Source organism: Numida meleagris, chromosome 2 (assembly GCF_002078875.1).
Source record: "Numida meleagris isolate 19003 breed g44 Domestic line chromosome 2, NumMel1.0, whole genome shotgun sequence".
NCBI lineage: Eukaryota > Metazoa > Chordata > Aves > Galliformes > Numididae > Numida > Numida meleagris.
Genome location: NC_034410.1, coordinates 81,474,193 through 81,494,640, shown reverse-complemented (window position 1 = coordinate 81,494,640; position 20,448 = coordinate 81,474,193). Strand labels below are relative to the sequence as shown.

The following is a 20,448-nucleotide window of genomic DNA, read 5'->3' as shown; positions in this document are numbered from 1 at the left end:
TACCAAGGCATTAACAGCAAAAGCACCAGACTTCTCTGCTGTGGTCTCTGCTGGGCAGGCCAAGCAAGACAGCAGCAGATGCTGAAGGGGTGATCTACGCTAGTAGGAATCAGCTGACAGCCTTCGTTCTAACATCAAAATACAGTCCCAATCTGTGGAAGCATTTGCTTCAAAGCTGCAAATAAATATTTGTGAGTAAATAATAGCAACAACTACTTTTACTCACAAATTAGAGGTTGAGACAATTTAAGAGCTTTATACCTTTATAATTTTGGTGTTACCACACTAAAAAAAAAATCATGAAAAGAAGGAGCAGAAGGGTGGAAATTTAGGCTCTTTGTCCAAACCACACTACTGTTTTTCTTGCTGGTTTAAACAGGGCATCCCTGTTAAGAACTAAGGCTGTAATACACTAGAAATGCTATCACTGAAGAAAGAAAAGAGAAGACTGAAGAGCAGTGCTGTCATGCATGCACAAGCATGCAGAGAACAGGAGCACCAAACTCTGAGAGCTGTGGTTAGGTCAAAAGGACGTAGTTTGGTCGCTGTAACGCTTTTCATGTTATCAACTAATGAAGGCAGAAACGATATGTGAAAGTCACCATTTCATTATCTACCAACAAGATGATGTGAAAGGGGTGAACGGTGACATGCACCACAGCAGCCTCTGATAAGGTATCACATTTACATGCCCTGAACATGCAGCTGCCCTGAAAATAGATCCTTTGTTTTTCCAGCAGTGAGAGAGCAGGTAGCCTGCACAGCGCCTCCCCCCTCCTTTTTCTTGTTATTCACAGGAAACAAGGCAAAGATCTTTCCAGTGGGGAGCTAAATGCCAAAGCACAGCTGACCTGACCCTCACAGGGAGGGATGCGCGAGGGCGTGCGTGCTGTGCCTGACCAACTGCCACCGACTCATCCATCAGCAGGTGCCGACAGGCAGCGTCTGTGTCCGAAAACCCCAGCGACATGCCATCAGAGTACTCAGAGGAACCAGGAAATATCAAAAAAAAATAAAAACCAACTAAAACAATAGGAAAGACACAAGGAGGAAAAAAAACCTCCTCTTATGTGGAAAGACCTCAGAAACGGGTGCTTGCAGCTCTGCATGAAACACAGCAAGCTCTGTAATGCCTGAAATACAGTGATCTTGGCTTGCTTTGAAGCAGCTCTGGTCAGAAATACCATGCTGAGAGATAAAGTAAAACTAACTTCGCCTTTCTCCTGGGAAGGGATGTGCCTATAAATCTGATATCCAGGAAACAGATTCACACAAGTTATCAAAGAAGCACCATTGTGTTCAAGTGCTCCACAGAGGTCAAATGGATCACCTTTGACCCCAAACCTTTGTCAGGGAGAGGAGAATCTGCTCAGAAAGACTTGTGTTCCAACAGCCAGAATTTCTGCCTCAGCCTTAGCAAAACACTTGAGCACAGCAACAGAGCACTGATCTTCTCCTTCCATTTATACAATGAATCTTAGAGCCAATGGGGGTAACTCACAGTCCTGACCTCCGAATTTCACTTATTCTTACCTAGAACTTTTTTTATAACACATGGGGGTGAATGACCTCACTGTCATCCTAACATGACTACTGTAACAAGAACAACATCAGTAGACATGATTCACTCACTGAGCAGAAGTTCATTTTGCTAGAGGCAAGATGAGTTTCCAAAGATACTGAAGGTATCTGTTAGACAAGAAAGAGGAGAACATGTTACTCAATGCAGCTGTTCTTTAACTTCATCTCTATCCTTCTTGGCCACCAAGCCTCTCACTGACAGCTCCTCCATTTTGAATGGCAAAACATCCTCCTCCTACATGCACTTTTATATATACAGTTGGGATTCTTGTGAAAACAGAAGGTAGACAGCAGTAGAGCATGCTATCAAATAATACTTTTTTCCAGAGACTTTATTTTCTTCTTCAATGAGAGAAACCAATGAGAGAAAGGAGAGAAAGCCAAGTCCCTAAGATGTTCTGCCTGATAACAGGGCATTTGGGGCCATGCTCAACAGGTGAGGCAAGCCAAAGCTGTCAGCTTTCCCAAGCCATCTTCAGACTTAAACACTCAGCCTTTCCATCAGGCTGGAATATGTAGTGTAGCTCAAATACACATTTGAATGTGGTTTCCCTTGCTCCTCCCCCTGTTAAGAAGGGCCTCCATCATGTCATCCACATGATGGAGCATGCATTGGGTACTTTTAACAGCATATAAGCATGCATAATGCACACTGTGCATACGAACACATGAAAAACAGCATATGGCAGGAGAGCACACAAACAAATACTTTTCTTGCAGGATAAAACTGCCTGCACTTAAACTGTGCTAGAAGAAGTTTCTAGTCAAATTATGAGGAAGGATAAGGCATTTCCAAAATAAAGCATTAAAAAAAAACAATAGCAACAACAGCATCCGCTGGAAAGCAAAGATGAAAAATTTAATTTGTCAAAAAAAAAAGTCTTCCCAGTCCACCACTTATACAGACACTTCCAGTGTGGTCACACAAGAAATGTGGTCAGAATACACAGGAGATTAACACACAGAAATTCCCCTCTAACAGCCAACAAATTTTATCTAGCTATAAAAATATAACACTGAAGACAAAATTTGAACACATTTCTCATCAGCAGTGCTACCAATAGCACTTGGCCATTTGCAATAAATGCCATCAAAGCAACACAGACGATATGACGTACATAGATGACAGCCTAGAAAGAGGACAAGGAAGATTAAGAACTAATTCAGATGTCTCTTCCCAATGTATTTTAAAATGAATAAAACTGGTCACTAAACGTACATCAGAAATAAAGAAACTGCCTCTTCGCCTTGAGGTAGCTGTTCAGACACTGTTCCCATAATAATTTATTACACAGGAATTATACCAGTAAGTACATTTGCATACAGCAATTACATATTAGATGCTGGTAGAAATTAGGGAGAAGAAATGACTATCTATTTAAAAAGCTCGGCAAAGAATCAGACTTCACTAAAAACTGTTGTCTCCCTAGAATGACTATCAGGGCTCTGCAGATGCAAAACAGAAAGAGACAACGGTGAGTACACGAGCCTCCCAGTCTGGCAGCACCTCTGCCTGACTGCTCCCATTATGGTCAATGGAAGGAGAGCAATTTGGGGCAGGAACATAGCTGGGATGCTCTGAAGTACCCTCTAGACAAACTCCGTTCACCAATGATAGAGGGAGACTAGAGGCTAAAACAGATGCCAAGTTGCATGTCAAGAGCGACTGAGAGGCTCACAAGAAGGGGATCCACAGCAATGATACAGCACTAAAGCTTCACCTAGAAGTTACTTTTTGACACATATCGTAGCAAAGAGTCACAGTCCAGTGCCTTCCCACTCCCTGTAAGCAATGTGCAGATCACTGACCTCAGAGAGAATGCCCAGAAGATAGAGTGACTGCTAGTAGTGCCCCACTGCACATTATGTAGGGTACATAGGGCTGCTTATGCATGCACTTGTCCCAGGTATGAGCCTCAGCAGTACAGAACTCTGCAGACCATCGTGTCTCCTAGAGCACACAGCCTCCAAAACGCTACAGTATTCAGGCATAAATGTAAGGAGGCTTCTATTTCCTTACTTAATCTTTTGTTGGCTCAAAAATATGCATAATATACTGGAAATTGATAAGCACTGAAGTGAACGACATATGACAGTACTCCCTTGTGAAGACTTTACTCAAAGTTTTTCAGATTGCTGTTACGTACATGCAAACATGCTTTCTTTAGCAAGATTTTCTGCAGTACATCAGCAAAAGACAAAAGTAGGAAGGCCTCCTGATGAGTCTGTTGGAGGGACCACTTGTGCATGTTCTTCTAACCAGCAAGCCACAGAAAAGGACTGACAGCTGGCTAACAACATCATCCTCCTCCTCTGCTGTGCAGAACAGCTCACCCGGCTCTTGCACTGGCAGAACCAGCTCTGCAGCCACACAGGCTGATCTATAAAACCTTGCTCCAGGCCTCCTCCTGTGCGTAGCATGCCAAGAAGCTTTCCACACTCACAACTGTCCGTGTTTCACAAGAAGCCAGGAAGTAAGCAAATCTCTCCAGTGGCATTTGACTTTGAACAGGCTCCTAAACAGTCAGTGAACCTAATTTTAGGATTATAGAAGGAACCTATCCAACTGTTATATTTTCCTCCTCAGCATATCAAGAAACTAACTTGTGGTGCCAGGTTTAGACATCCTGAAATTATAAGCGGCCCTTAAAGCTGACATATAATCCTTGTCAACAGCCACAGTGAGAAATAAGCTAGCAGAAACAAGATTTTTATTTTTGAAGCACACCGTTTACAAATGCACTTCCCTTCATGTTTTAAGAGTAAGATCAGAGCTAAATATTTCATGTCTGAGAGGTTCAAAGAAGCCTGACGCGTAACTTCAGACATACCAGGATAATCTCAAACTGCTAAATATGAATTGACAAGTCTTTTGACATCCCACTATGTAAAACAGTGTGCTATCCATTCACAGTAACCTCTGCTTGAGTTTTAAATTACCTCTTTTGAGTCTTAATTTTTTGTGCCTTACTAAGACTTAAAATAGAAGAAAAAAGAGACTTAAATGAGATACCATTGATAAAACACATGAAGGAAAGGTAACAATTAGAGTAACACTACAAAAGCACAAAACCTGTGAAATAAACAAGATCTTTGAGATTACATTTTAGAATGCTTACAGCATTATCCATGAAATAAATACTAAAAAAAAACCAAACATTCATCTCTCCCTTTTTCAGAGAGGTATCAGGATGTCTTCAACTTCAGCAGACTCATGAATACAAAACCATAATGGCAACTCAGCACATCTGTTTGTGGCATACCCTGAACCAGAGATGAGTATTTTATCTAAATGCTTCTGAAGGTACCATAGAAATATTTCGCACTACTGTACATGTTTTTTTTCCTTTAATTATTATTTTCTTGTTGTTGTTGAATATGAATGATATCTCACTTATTTTACAGAAGACAACATATTACCTCAGGGAGCTGTGCCATCTATTTTAAATAAAGCTCCATAGCCTTTGGGATATTTCTTTCATGAAGGAAAGAAGTTTAGATGCATCTCAATTCCACATTAAAACACCTCAATTTATACAGAAGTAGCTGTACATGAAAAAGACAAAAATGATATCAAAGGGAAGAACCGAAAATAAGAAATGAACAGCACATAAAATTTGAATGGCAGAATGAAAACTTGCGTAACACACAATCCAGAAGTAACACAGACATTAGACCAGAGAGCAACTTGACCATTAGAGATAGTACATTTAACATTGCATATGAAAGTGAAAGAAAAATTAATAAATGGACAAAACTTTTGTCCAACTATGTTAGGAAACCACGTGCATTTCTTATCACTACCCACAGGGACCTTGAGATGGTAACAAAACTAACCGTCCTGTCATTACATGTAAGGAGTGAAGCAACACAGCTCTGGTTTGAAAAGAAGCTATTAATATACTTGGCTTTGCAGTGAGCTCACAAGAAGTTAGCAAATGGCATCAGTTTTTGAGACATCAGTGAACACTTTGCTTACCACTACTAAGCAGACTGAAGCACATGTATCATTTTCAAGCACGTATCTTATGACTGTGCTTTAACAGCATGCATTCATTCTCTTATTTAAGCTAATGAGAATGAAATGATCATAAAGCCTGACTGACTACGCGTTCATCTGTGGTGTATGGCAGTCAAATAACAGAATAAAAATCATTCATTAGAAAGCAGAACTGAGACATGCAATGAATGAAAAAGATACATTACAGAGAAGAAAACATATTTCCCTATTTCTTGCACAGGATCTCCCTCAGTAATTTGCTAAGGAAAAAATAGCCCAGACAATTTCTAGACTATTATAGAGTTTTCAGTTTAGTATTTTGTTCTTATTAAACAGGATGTGCAAGGTTTCCCTAAAGCTCTATTTTTTTTTTTTAATTACTATTATTTTTTAAACCAATGCTCCCACTGTGGTACTGCCATACCGATGCCTCTGACATCATGGGCCAATAAAGTAGGAGGCACTATTTATGGAGCAGCCCCCATATTACACAGAAGTACAGTACAGAAAAAAATAATTATCACTAATCCCTATCTTCCTCTGTCACAAAAACTTTAGGAACTGAGAGCCACAGCTTGCACTTTAGCCACATCCAGAATTATCACACAGCTCCTTGAAGATTAAGAAACCCAGAGCTAAATCTTACAACAGAATATGACAGACCCAAAGGATGACTGAGGTTGGCAGGGCTCTCTGGATCCATCTGCTCCAGGAGACCCACCAAGAGCAGGGTGCCCAGGCCCATGTCCAGATGGCTTCTGAAGATCTTTCAAGAGGCTCTGCAGGCTCTCTATGCAGCCTTAGGTGAAGAATCTCTCTTCTCTATACATAAAAGCTAAAAGACAAGCCATATATTTAATGTTTATGTACCCTTCAGCATACATGATTAGAGACCACTGGCAAACCAAAGCCAATTTGGCCCATGCAGCTTAGAACATCTTCACAAGGTAGAAATCATATGTATCATTTTCTGCACGAGCGAAATCAGTGCCCCTCCATTCGCCTTATAGGCAAGTCGATGACTAAGTGGCAGAAGCAAGAATGACAGCCAAAAGAAATATCAATATTTCTTATTCCAAACCCACAGCTTTTAAGTAGTGGTTCCTAATTTCTCTTCCATAATTTTACGTGGATAATTTACGTTTTAACCAATGCATCTCTAACAAAGTTTTGCAGGGCAGAGCTTAAAACAGACCTGAATAGCGTACTGCATCTAGTAAACTACAGGGAATGCACTGAAAGTAATGCGGGCATGCAGGCTCTTGTCCTTCACTAGAGAAAACACACAGCTAATGATGATGATGATTATGATCACACTGGAAAACAGTGTTCTGTAGCTAAGAATTTGCTCTATCAAATAGCGTTACTGTGCTCTTTGTTTCTGTCATAGCTTCCATGGAAATGACTAGGAAGCACTACTTTTGGAGTAACCTACATAATCTGAACCAAATTCATTTGGTTTGTATCTTCCAAATGGAACAGATTTAGATACAGTCAAAACAAATCACACCATTCTCATCCAAGTATAATACTAATTTGTTTGAAGTTATTTAATATGAACTTAACTTTCCCCCCCAGCTGAGGACTTCAATATGCTATGCTTCCATCCAACACAAGTTAAACTTTCTTAACACACACCAAAAGACTAAGAACTGCTTTGTCTTTCCATACAAAGATGTACAAACAGCTGAAGAGGCAAGTTATACTGAAGCCACTCATATAACCTTTTATTTGTGTAAATGGCTAAGAAACTTTGTTATTTTTCTTTTAAAAACAACTACATTACACAAACACATGTATCTAGTAAGGATACTCCCTTGCACAGTTAAGGACTGTTAAAAATAAGTAAAAACAAATTTGTCACATTCACGTTCAGCTGCCACACAGCAATAAAGATTTCTGCAGACTCGCACCTTAGAAGGATGGTTAGAACCACTCACCTCTCCCCAACAAAACATTCATGAGGAATAAAGCCTTCCACATCAGTCCCAGCTAGGTGATCCAAGAATCAAGTGCTGGGATTTGAGATAGACTGAGCACAGGTCAATCTCAAAGGGGGCAGAAAAGCCCTACCAAGTACAAGTGATGCTGAAGTGAAGGGAGCTTCAACCCTTAACACTGACCTGCAATATCAGAGTAATGCAGCATGTTGGTAGGAGACAGAGACTACGGCCATAAGAGACACTTAGAGATAACTCTTATGCTGACATTATTGACTGGGCAAGTATTTGTCTCAGTCTAGTATAAGACCATAGACATCGTTCAAACGTGTCTTGATCATCCACTGAAATAATCAACAAAACCACAAAACTCATCATAGTAGATAGCGCTGTTGCTACCATGTATTCACAAAGTTAAGCATTTTTGCAGACCACTATTAGCAGACTAAAAAAAGGTTTTAAAGGTTACAAAAAACTTCTCATTCATTTTAGAGCTCAGTTTACAATGACTATCTTTAAATTACAACATTTTAAATCTAGCCTTGACTATAGCAACACTTTTAGGCAAGAAATTACAGAAACTGAACAGCAGTATACTCAAGTTGTTCCATGTTAATTCACTAATTAATCCTTTTTTTGGTGCAATTTAATTCATTAGCAGAAGTACTCTTAAAGTACTGAGTAAATAGTTACGTACAAACACTAAAAGCAATACTGCGTTTTGTTACAATTTCTTGAACTTCATAGAGATCTGCGGCTAGACTGAGTGTAAAAATATGCATGTTAAAAATCTACAGATCAGTAATATGGTACTTTATTTTTTTTTTAAATCTGAAAAGTCTAAGTTAGCTTGTGGCTGGGGAAAGGACAAAAATAAAGCATCGTACTACTTTGTTTCCTAGCATTACAGAGAGCTGATTTCCTTTACGGTACTACTAAAGATAACTGGCTGGTTTTTGATTGTTTAAAAAAGTTTTAAATCTTTGTTAAGAGTCAAAAGGACATGCCTTCTCCGTTGCAATTTTTTCTTTGCTTTTCTTGCAATGTGTGAGCTACTATGGAAATTTAAGTTGTCTTTAAAAAAGTCATGGAGAAGGCATCCCAATTCAGACATCTCACTCAATTTTTGCAGCACTTTCAGGTGCAAGTCAGATAAGCTTCCACATTATAACACAAAGCTTCCCAAGACAAGAAAAGCATCCCACTAGCATGCTCCACAGCAGTCCTTTCAGAAGTGGAACAAGCCCTTTTAAAACAGGAATTCAGTGCTTTAAAGCAGCAACCTATTGCTCAGGGAGGCTTTATCTGCTCTACAGTTCTTATTTTGCTACAAAGCCTATTTTAAGAATTACAATTTACATGAAATATGCAGAGATTCTTGGAAATTCCCCTGCTTCATATCGAAAACCTTCTGAAACCATACAGAACTGGTTCCGAATTTTCTTGATGAGACTGAGGCAGGCAAATAACAGGTTATGAGGATGTGCTGCAGTTAATCCAACAAAGGAGGAGGACTAAAAGCATGCATTAGGAGTACAACAAAAGAAGTCTAGCATTTCAGCATAATGGTGCACATTTTTAAGAGCAAAACCATAAGTTTATTTATGCGGATAGATTTTCACACAGCAATCTGATCAGGGGACCATGGTATTTTACTTAGAGCATCTGTGTTCCACATTCTCAGTAAAGCAAATTTAAATAACCCTAAGGTGGTCAAAGAAGTGTTTTTATCATAGTATTTTTGCAGCTATTTCGTGTTTCACTCAAATTGGAAAAAAGCTGAACCGGATATCTTCAGTCACATCTGGAAGCAGGCCCCAGTACCATCTGCATTGCCCTAACTAGAACTCATGTTATACCATGAAAAAAGCCTAACTCTTAAAGAAAAATAAATTAAGTAGACTTTGAAACATACTTTTCACATTCTTTCAATTTGTTTGATGCCAGTTTACATCCAATAAACACATTTATTATTGTCTTCATTTAAGCCAGGACTTTTACCAAGTTACAGCAAGAATCATAGGAAGCATATCAGGAGTACAAATCCATAATGCAGCACCATTAAATCCATTAATCACCATTTCTTCTGCCCCAATTACGCTAAGACGATATTTGATGAAGCAATTTCAGCTCACCTCTCTGTTACCATCAGCGCAAAGAACTCAAAACCACAGCGCTTCCGACAAATTCTCAAGGCACCTCTTTTGTTCCCTTTAAATTAAATCCGAATCAGTTGCGCATTTTGCTGAACTGCTAATGCTCTCCACATGTTCTCTCTGTCTCGAACTGAAAATGTTTTCTGTTAGGAATGCCTCACATTGAACAGAAAACTGTAAAATGCCCTTCAAACAACCCAAAGAGCCTCTCTTCCTTTAGACTTTCATTTGAGCATATAAATCAAACTCGCCCAAATGAACAGTTCAAATGAAAGACCTAATGCCACAATTAAGCTTCCTTCAGGAAAGTGTTTTAAGTAGACTTTCTTCTAGCATATTTGGAGGCTGAAAAAAAAAGACTAAGTTCAATAAGCTATACCCTTAAAAATATTAGAAAATTCTGAAGTATCAGCTACAGGAGCTATACCGTCTCCACAGCTTTGAGAACTCTATACCAGCACACACCTACAGATATCATATCATACGTTATATCTATAGAAAAAAAGCATCTGAAGTGATAAAGTACCAATAAGATGGGATGTAGGCAGAAGCTTAACTCTGCCCTCAGGAAGTGAGGTACAACACAGTTTTGCACGTCTTCTTAACCAGAATCAGTGTGTTTTCTACACTTCTCTACAATACTTATGAAAAGATAAACCATGTTTTTTCACCAGTTCTATGAATCTTCTCTGTAACAAAGTGTCAGATACAGTTTCTGACTTGAGACATGATTTTGACTTAGAGAAAGAACTGTGGTTTCACGGGGAAGGTACTAGCAAGCTCAAGCTCTTGGAAGGAAAGGGCATAGAAAAGGTTCAACATATGCAGGGATAGTTGCAGGACATATTTGCTGTAACATGCATAAGTCCACATAATAGAAAACAGAAGGGAAAACTATACATGGAAAAAAGGATCAGATGCATATTTCAGCTATTAAAGGACAAATAAAAACAGCTGGTTTCCACTGTAGTTACAGCTAGCTTATGGCTTCCCTCAGGTATCACAGGACAAAGAGCTCAGCAAGGTATTTATGACCACATTTCGTAAGAGATATCAAGAACAAGAAGATGTCAAAAAAAATGCAACCCAAAGAATTGCGTGAAAAAGGACAGATTATTGGTGCTAACCTTGCTGGATAAAGCAGATGCCCTAAAAACAGGGGCTGGTCATGCAGAGCTGCAACTGTTTCTGTTACATCACATACTTGAGAATAATTCATGGCCAAGAACTCATAGAAATACCGGGAAGGGCAGGCATGCTCTATATCTACCGTGCTACAGTAAATCTGAAACTGCCTATGTAATAAGCCAACAGAATGGGCTTATAAAACTGTTACAGCAACAAATAATGCACATAGATTATACATTTAATAAGAATCTTGCAGTATTATGCTTACACACTGTTTAGGCACCTACCTGGTTCAAGCAAAAAAGCTTTATATTCACAGATATCTATATAAATTATTATTTTTAATTCATGAAAAGATAAAAGCAAGACTTTGCATAAATACAGGGAGAAGTTATGACCATAGAAAAACATGATTTTATAATGCAAAAACACTGCAAATAGAACTGTGTTTACTCATATGAAAAAATAAGACACATTTGGTACATAGAAACGCAAAAAAAGAGGAGAGAAAAGAAACTACAAGTTGCAGGTTGAAACAAAAAATTATCATAGAAATCAAAATTTCAGCAGAGGATGGAAATTAGAAGCAGATCTTGCACTTGGCTTTTAAGCCTATAATGAGCGAAGCCAAAAACCCATATACAAACACCTCAGTTCTAGAAGGCTGAAATCTGGACTCGAGTTTTGCAGCCTGGTTTCCTCTGTATTCAGCACTAAATACATCACTGCTGTCAGAGTACAACAGCACCTGACAAAGAAATATGCTTTCATACAGGAACAACTACAATACATACACAGTAATAAGCCTAACTGTCCCCAGTAAGTTCACATGCAAACAGATTAAAACAAAGCAACCACACATGGAAGCTCAGAACCTGGTGCTGATTCCTACACTCCAGGCAGGAATGAAACATGAAAAGCATTTTTTAAAACCTCAATTCAAGACACATATTGCTGCATTGGTCTGTTTTGCCAAAGACATTCCTAGATCCAACAAGAACAAGTTTCCCTAAATTGTTTGTAATTTCATTCACATTTATAAAATCATCCCAGACTCTCCACCATCTCTGTTTCTTCTTTAATACTTAACACGTAGGCTTGCTCAAATCAACAGTAGTAAAGGAGAATCTGTTCCTGCATGATACAGCCTAAAGTTTGCTCTCAATGGGAGGTATTCGAGGAATTCTGTAGGTTGCTTTTTCTCAATTCAAATTCCCATAAAAGCCATTTCATAACACATCCTGGGGGCAGGGGAAGAAGTTTTGTTGTATTTAAAGACTGAATCCTCTGACAACAACAGTATTGTGGAAATAAACGAAAGTCAAAGTTTTGTGTTTAGGAAAGTGTCTATATTCCAATGCTTCAGCTGAGAATTAATGAAGACCAAACACAAGGTAAACAATTAGGGTGTCGAATCTGCTATGGAAGAGCTGAAAACAAAACAGGCAACTATGACACATAGATAATGAACCAGCTGCGCATGGCATCTCAAAACATTACCTGAATGTGAACATTAACTTTGCCACTAACACTCAGTGTTCGTTTACAGAACACTGGAGAACATTAGTCCTATCACAGCACACCTGCCTCCATTCCTGCAATCTTAAAGCTCTTCTGACACACATTATCACTTCAAACTTTTCCTTGCAACAGTAGTGTTTTAACCAGTTGGTGTTCTGAGACACCAACCCTACGATGATGGCAATAAGTGGCCAAGATCCACAACACTTGAATAAACAGTCCACACTATTAAAATGCTGTAGCTAGTTGTCCACCAACAATAGTTCAGATTTCTTTCACAATTCAGAATACAATCTTCTTTAGGCACATACAAAGGCAGTAGAACAACAGATAACCCAAGATTCTTCAAAGCACCCACAACCATCTCACTTCATTGTTAAATGCTACATCTCTCTGATCCGTTCAACATTCTTGAAGGGTAACCTATATAACAACGTTAGCAAGCAGCAAACACAACAAAGAAATAAATTTAATGGTGCACTACTCTTACCTTAAAACACTGCAAAGCTGATACATATTCCCTAGATTTGCCTTTCAAGAGATCATTTTGCTTACTCCTTCTCTTTTTTTGAGATGTAGAACTTCACTTACCAATACAGGCATGGACTCTCACTGACAGCTGGGTCCTCAAAATTATACTGTGCTTCTTGCCCCTCCTAAAAAGAGAATAAAAATGTATGAGAGGGATAAAGAAACTTAAATTTAATTGAGCTTGGGGAAAAAAAGGAAGAGAGGCAGTGTTGTGGATTTGTTTTTGTTTCTTACCACCTAAGTCTAATTTAATTGGCAATAAATTATTTTTCCATAAGCTTGTTTTGTCCTTACAGTTACTGGTAAATCATATAAAAACAAAAACACAAACCAAAACACCACAACCAAAATGCTTTTTCATCTCTCATTCTCTCCATCTTGTTGAGAAGGGGACTGTAGCTAGGTGGGCATCTGGAAGCCAGGACAAGTTCAACCCACTACAAAGATTCTCTATAAATCTGTATTCAAGAAATACCAAGTGATGACACACCTTTGAATTTTCACAGGAATACTTTAACTAGACATAGTCAAATATGAAAATTCAAGGTCAAGGTAGAAGTTGCTTAAGCTTTCATAAGCTTGCTCAAATACCCTAGCCAGTCTTCAAAGGCCATAAAGCGTATCATGGACTGCAGTGAACAACTGTAGATAGCTGCCAAAGGAGGCATTTCTAATCCTTCCCTCCACCTTCCTCTTTTGTTTTTCTGATGAGTTACTACTAGTTGTATTATTTCAGTTTGGACAAGAGCATCATTCTTTATTTCTATGTGTTCTACCAGCCAGCTGGCATCAAGACACAGACAGCACCTTGCCTCTTCACCAAAACCTGCTCTCATGATGGAAGACAAGAGAGCAAGAAAAGCCAACAGTATTTTCCACTTGTACAGCAGCATATTATCCCTTTTTTTCTGTGAAACTACAGGCATAATTTATTGTGGGAAAACATGCCAGAAGTGAAATTATTTTTAGAACAAACTCAGATGCAGCTTTGTGTCACATTAACCCTGGACCCAGCACTAAACAGAAGTCAGAAGCAAATTAGAAAACAGCACAGCCTTTCCCAGCTATATGCTTTATGAGGCTGCTGAAAGATTTCAGAGCTCAACCTTTTGCACAGATGTCCATCAGACTTTCCCACTGTGTGTAACTTAATCAGAACAAAAATCATCATCTTTCAGATAACAAAGGCTCTTCTCTACCTTTCTGCATTTTAAGCTAGTTGTCTGGCATTGTTTTGAGAAACATAAATATTCCTCATTACTTCTAAAAAGAAAATAGAATGCTTTAAATTATCTGCCAGAAAACTTTGCATGGGAAGGTGTAGCAGTGAAGTAGGTAGTGATACCTTTCAAAAAAACATCAATATCAAACGGTTTTTTTTTTTCCCCAGCTTTTTTTTTTTTTCCCCTCCTAGTTTGCTTGGCTTTTCTGCTTTCTTTGAGAGGAAGAGCACTCAGGACTCTCAAAGCATTTACATCAAAACAATCTTAAACTGTCATCCCGCCCTTTGCTACATCCTCTGCCCTGCATCAGATTTACTCCAGAAAACTGCTCCTCTCCAGCCACCCTTTCTTGATGGACTTGCCTCACTCTGGCATGTCTCATCTTTAAGGGCATACAACAAAGGTAAAAAAAAAAATGAGTTTCAGGTGCTGTGACTCTTTATGTATGTTCCTCATTCTTCATGTTACTCCTGAAACTTCTGGAAATGGGAAATAATTTTGATAAATTCTTTGGGTCAGATGTTCTCTTTCATGAAAGTGTCTTCAGCTATGAAGCTGCAGTTGTATATACCCAATTATTTACAAGACAAGGGAAGAGCAAATTAATACAGCATGCACTCAGTAGAACTAACTGCTTCATGTGCTCTTAAGGACTCAAAGCTGTTGGAAATATAAAATACCCATCCTCAAAGGCAACATCTCATATTAAGGCCCTAAGACAGCTGTGCAATTAGATTTCTTCTTACACACACAGTTTCAAATGCATAAGTAAGCCCATTGACCTTAACAAAAACCACAGGTGATTTATAAGCTTCAGGGCATGTTTCTTTGAGCAAGGAAAATAATCCACTGCAAATGCAGTAAGTGTGTAGAATCTTTATTTCCTGGTCCATAATTCATTTTACTAAAAATTTAACGTAAAATGCAGGGGTGGGCAACAGAGGGAAGAGAACCAGTTTACTACGTAAAAGTAAAGCAAACAAAATCTCATTTCAGACAAACATCTTTGAAGTGCCAACTGAAATTTCATTCTCCAGAAACATTGGTGAAGTCATGGCAAAGTTGAGAAACTCAATCAGGAAGTAGCTGATGAAAAAAGAAATAACTCAGGTTACAAGAAGGATGTTGAGACTGCAAAACAAAAGGGAGATTCTAGCAATTAGGTTGTGCCACAAACAAAACAGCATGAGGGAAATAAGGAAGAATCTTTAGTTTGAAGGGAATCTTTCGGTCCAGGCATTAAATCTACTGTGAAGTGCTATTAAGGTACAAGGAAATTTGAAGTAATACAAGTCAGAATTTAAGAATTTACTCTCACAGCAATTGAGTCAATCCTCTTGTGATTGTACCAAAACTCTATCCACTGATCTCAAACCAAAGCAAAGTTCATTTGCAGTGTTCTTCCTATTACTGCCTACAGTTCTTTATGTTAATGTGTAGGCTGTTCTATCAAAATCAAACGCTCACTGAGGCAATTGAGATGGACAAGGGAAACATGATCCTTTTTCCAGGAAGCATCACCAACCAACAGTAAATTACACAGGCAGAAGAAAGAATTGAACAAGTCTACGGTTGCAATAACTTACGTAGGTAAATTAGTATCAGGTTTCTGAAAATTAAGTTACAATAAGGTAGCAGTATATGCAAGTTTTCAGCTCCTCGTTCTCATGTTGATATTAGATTCATTACTGCTATTAGACAGGGTAATTACAGAAGAATTAGTTTGTTTTTTTTGTTTTTTTTTTTTAACTTCGGAGTTGGCAGTTCCTCCAAACATCAACTGGGCATCTCTCAAGGCAAATTCTAGAAGTTTAAATTTAAACTGACAACAGCAGCAAAGGGATCCAAAGTCCAGAGCACTGACCTCATCTTTTCCATCACTCTATTACATGGAGGAGAGCAAACAGCTTACATCCCTCCTCCTCACATCGACATTTTCATTCTGCTTCAGAAGACTGCTGCAAAGAGCAGTTGGCTCATCATCCTTCATGACCACAGGCGAAGGAAGCACAACAGGTAACTGGGTCAGAGCTAACTAATACTATGGCTGTTACCATTTCACCCCAAAGAGGGCATTAGGCCAGATAAAAAATAACCTCAGTTCAGTAACTGAGTAAATCTACCAATAGTAAACATTGAAAATGCTTTAAGATTTGGCCAGCATATGAAGCCAGCTTAACTTGACAACTTACCACATAACAGTTCTGCATCTACTACCGCCTGACACAACAATCTAAATGTTATGAAAACCTATCTAACACAGATGCTGCTTTTAGTGGAAAGCTTTCAAAGCACACACATAAAACACATGCTTCATATTTTCTGACAGTCTCTCATTGCACTCAGGTTTCTTGGTGTACCATCAACCTCCTCCAATAATCACATCCATGTTTTTCAAGAGGAGTAACTTAATGAGAACAGCATCCAACAAGGATCCCTAAGCTCAACAGGGAGCCACTGACTCCTCGGAGAGGAGCTTGAACAACAGCACACCATCAGATGCAAAGGTGTGGCAGCGGACTTTCTCTAATGTATGTTATCTTTGCAACTAGCATTCACGTTTTTATTTCAGCACCTACGCATATCCATCTTCACTTGCACACACCTTTCAGACACTGAAAAATGCTTCTGCAATGGGGTATTGCTTCAGTCAGTTGCTTCACAGCTTAAATTATTTGACATCACTGGAAAACAAACTATTCCTTGTTGAGTGCAGGAGGGATGGAATTTTTGCACGAGTTCAAATACTCATGTCTATCAGGTTTTTGGTAAAAAAAAAAAAAAGATAGACAAGCCAGCTCACATGTAATAAGCAAAATGTTTCTTAATCTACCATTAGTCAGACAGCATAAACCCTAGGTCCTGATTTCAAAGCTGCTAAGTATAGTTTGACTGCAGTTTCAATAAGATAGGCTTCTCCATTCTATTGTAGATTTAAGAGATGTAAAAAGAAAAAGATTCCGATACATTAAAACACATTGCATAAAAGCCAAGTCTTCTAAAGAAAGAAGAAAGACATGCACTAAGAGAGAAACTAAGGAAGTCCAGAAAATTATCGCCAAGTTATATTCCAATAAATAACCTGAGGTTCTTAACAGATCACCATTCAACAATTCAACTGTCATATTCACGTTATTCTCGTTAAAAAACAAAGGAGCTCAGGAGGCAAGAGAAAGTTCATTGAATGCTGAAATTGAACTCCAAGTACTCTACAAATGGATGACAACATTAACAGCTCTCTCTGGTACAGCATGCACTTGGAGGCAAACACACAAATTTCATCTTTAAACGATTTCAAAAGGTTTTCCATCCCAATCTCAGTTTTTCCACCTAACAGCTTGGAGTGAAGTCATAATGTGTCTGCATCCTGTTCTCGCAAGTCATCTCACACAGTTTTTATTCAGAGCATTTCTAGACAATAACACATTGACTAAAGGAACAACCAGTGGACAAGAGTGGATAAAAATAAGTAGAAAGACAATTCACATGCATGTTCATACTTCACTTAAAAAATCAAGTTTGACTAATTGAAGTATGGTCCACATATTCAGGTGATGTCCCAGTCAAACAGCACATACCCAAAGTCTGGCAGGCAAGATGTTGAAGATTAATAGTGTACACAACAGTACTCAATGGAACAAGGCATGCTGACACTTGTGCCTACTTTTTCCTTTCCCCCACAGATTATTCCAATATTATGTTCTATATTGTTCTGTATTTTCCAACATGAATTTAACAACTAACTGCTTCATTACCTGTTAAAAACCCTATACACCAATCAAGAAAGATCTTGTAAATGCCAGCAAAAGGAAGATCACCCGGGCTTACACAAGCTTACAAACTGCATAACTGTACCAGTAAGGACTACATATTGACTGTCAATACATAGTGTCAGGTTTTACACCCACCCGTTCTTCACAAGCTCAATACACAACAGTAACCAGGCAGATAGATCTTCCCCCTCCTCCCTTTCCCTTTTAAAATGGAAATGAAGCAGAATGGAAGTAGAAGGTGGAAGAAAACTAGAAACTTAAAAGAGTCAAGTAAAACCTCCGAGAGATTCAACAAGTATGCTTCATGATTCACTGTAATAGTGCATAATAATGCTTACTAATATATTCTGAGCAAATATTAATGATGTTCTGGGGGGAGTTTTCTGCTTACTTCACCACAAAGCAATGATTCATGAAAATGAATCACCTTCATATACTACGAAATACAGCAATCTTAAATGATGGAAAATCCATTCCGTTTGTTCTTTTTAGAAATTTCTGTGCAGACAAACTTCAGAAGCTGGAATATCCCTACTCCTTCCCCTCCTTTCTGAATCATCATGATGGTTATTTCTGTGGCTCATTTTCCACACATCAAATCAAATATTTTAAGGGCCTTTGGAGGTTATTAAGGACTGTCTATTGCCTTCACAGTTTAAATGACCATTTTTCAAGAGCTGTCCTTATTCAAGCACAAAGCTGTGTGTGTCCCTTCCATTCCCAAAAGCTGATCAAACCCATCAGCTTTGACCCATAAACACTTGTTTCAGCAGTAAGTTTAACTGGTCACATTGTGAAACAGTGATGGCATTTACAGGTTAAAATCTTTATTTTTGCAAGAAACATAAAACTTTGAGTTAGCAAACAGTAAAGAAACTTGCATTAGAATTGCTATTGTGGTGATAATATTGTTTGTAGGTGAAAAAGTAAAAAAAATGGGAGGCTTATCTCCTCACTACTTGTCAACTTTGTATCACGTTCTTCAGCAAAAATAACACAACTTGATCAACACTTTTCAAGCCTAAAGTTACATATTTCCTATTGCTGTCAGTAGACGCTGCTGGTTACACAACTCTCCCAGGCATCTTTAGACTAAGAAATATCTGGTCATTGGCTTCGATATAACGTGTAATGTAATGTTTGTGTTACATTTGGATTTTCATTTAAATTCTCTTTTCACTGAAAGCAACAGATGCCTTGAAACAATCAGGATTTTTGAATAAGATATCAGAAGAACCAGCCATCAATGTTGGGACAAAGTGGCAAGGAGGAAAGTAAAACAAAAATCACCTGCAGCTGAATTACCCAGTGCTTCCACGTCTTCAGGCAAAGAGTTCTTCCAGTACTTCTGACCACATTGGGATCTAGCTTAACCAGATAGTTACATTTTTTCCTCTGAATGTGCTTAGTTTAACCAGAATAAGCAATAACTATTTTAAAACTGTCCTACTCTGCAGAAGGATATGGACACATGTATGTAAGTTCTACCTTGAATAACAGATTCACTTATTTGGCTTTACTTTTTGCTTTTTAGAAGTTTTCTATTTTCATATTTGGCAAAAGTTACTTCATAATTTGACATACAAGATATTAAACAGCATTTTGCCCTCAGGCCAATTCTTATTTATCCGTATTAATCTAATTTAGAAAATGGGCTGTATTTACTGCTGGGCCACTAATGGTTTCACCAGCAGGAACAATTACTGAGCAGTAAACATGAAAAAGCAAATTAATATTTTGCTGCACTGTTATGGTCTTAACCCTGGCAGAGGTCACTGCTTGCCCAGCTTCATTACAGGAGAATGGAGTAGTCTCAGATTTGCAGTGGTTTAAGCTGTTGGTTCATCACTGCAGGTTAAATTCAAGACTATTAATATTTATTTTTTAAATCAGAAGTGGATTACCACCCTAGTTTAGTCAGTAGTAAAGGAAATAAGCAATGAAAAACCACACACCGATTCTACAGACAGATGAATTCTCACACTATAAACAAGAGTGCAAACTTGCTTATACTAGCCTACTTTGTATTATCTCAGGGTAAGAGCAAGCATGTGAACTGTTGTAGAACAGGAGGTGTAGCAAGTTCACAGCTTTTACTAATTACTCAGCACAAGCTTGCTTGGCTGTCTGTACATTCTGAGCAAAGATGCCCGTCAGGTGTAGCAGCAGACAGTGGGTGCACAACATACTCCTGAAGGCTGTCCTTCCAAGTTGGGATCCTCAGAATCCTCAGATTTATCCTTATTATCACAGCAGGCATCAAGCCCTGAGCAGCTCTACAGCCCTTCCTGGCAGCCCTACTAGCAGATCTGTTTATTGAGAAAGGAAAGGATTCCCTCCTCGTGCAGTGAAGAGAAACACATTTCCAAGCCTCAAGAGCTGCTCAATTCATAACCTCTTCATCACTGAGTATGGCAGAGTGCAAGTGCAGCTATCAGAGGACTTCAATACTAAAGCTGTTTTTAAACAGAACAACTGGCATCAGTTGTTTTTACAAGCTGCGTTTATTTAAATTTCCACCTTAAAATACTGGGCACCTCAGCTATGTGCACATGTAAATCTGAATGCCAAATCAGGCTGTTAGAAAGCGTTGAC

The 20,448-nt window shown here is 38.5% G+C and overlaps 1 protein-coding gene across 3 annotated transcripts in view; it reads right to left on the bottom strand.

The window, feature by feature from the left end:
* The window catches only part of FHOD3 (formin homology 2 domain containing 3), a 360,289-nt gene that overhangs the window by 312,919 nt on the left and 26,922 nt on the right, over positions 1-20,448 (bottom strand). For all 3 annotated transcript variants that reach the window (XM_021387316.1, XM_021387312.1, XM_021387314.1), the window contains exon 3: positions 12,918-12,982. In XM_021387316.1, the coding sequence (XP_021242991.1) occupies positions 12,918-12,982 (65 nt within the window). The remainder of the gene's footprint in view (positions 1-12,917; positions 12,983-20,448) is intronic.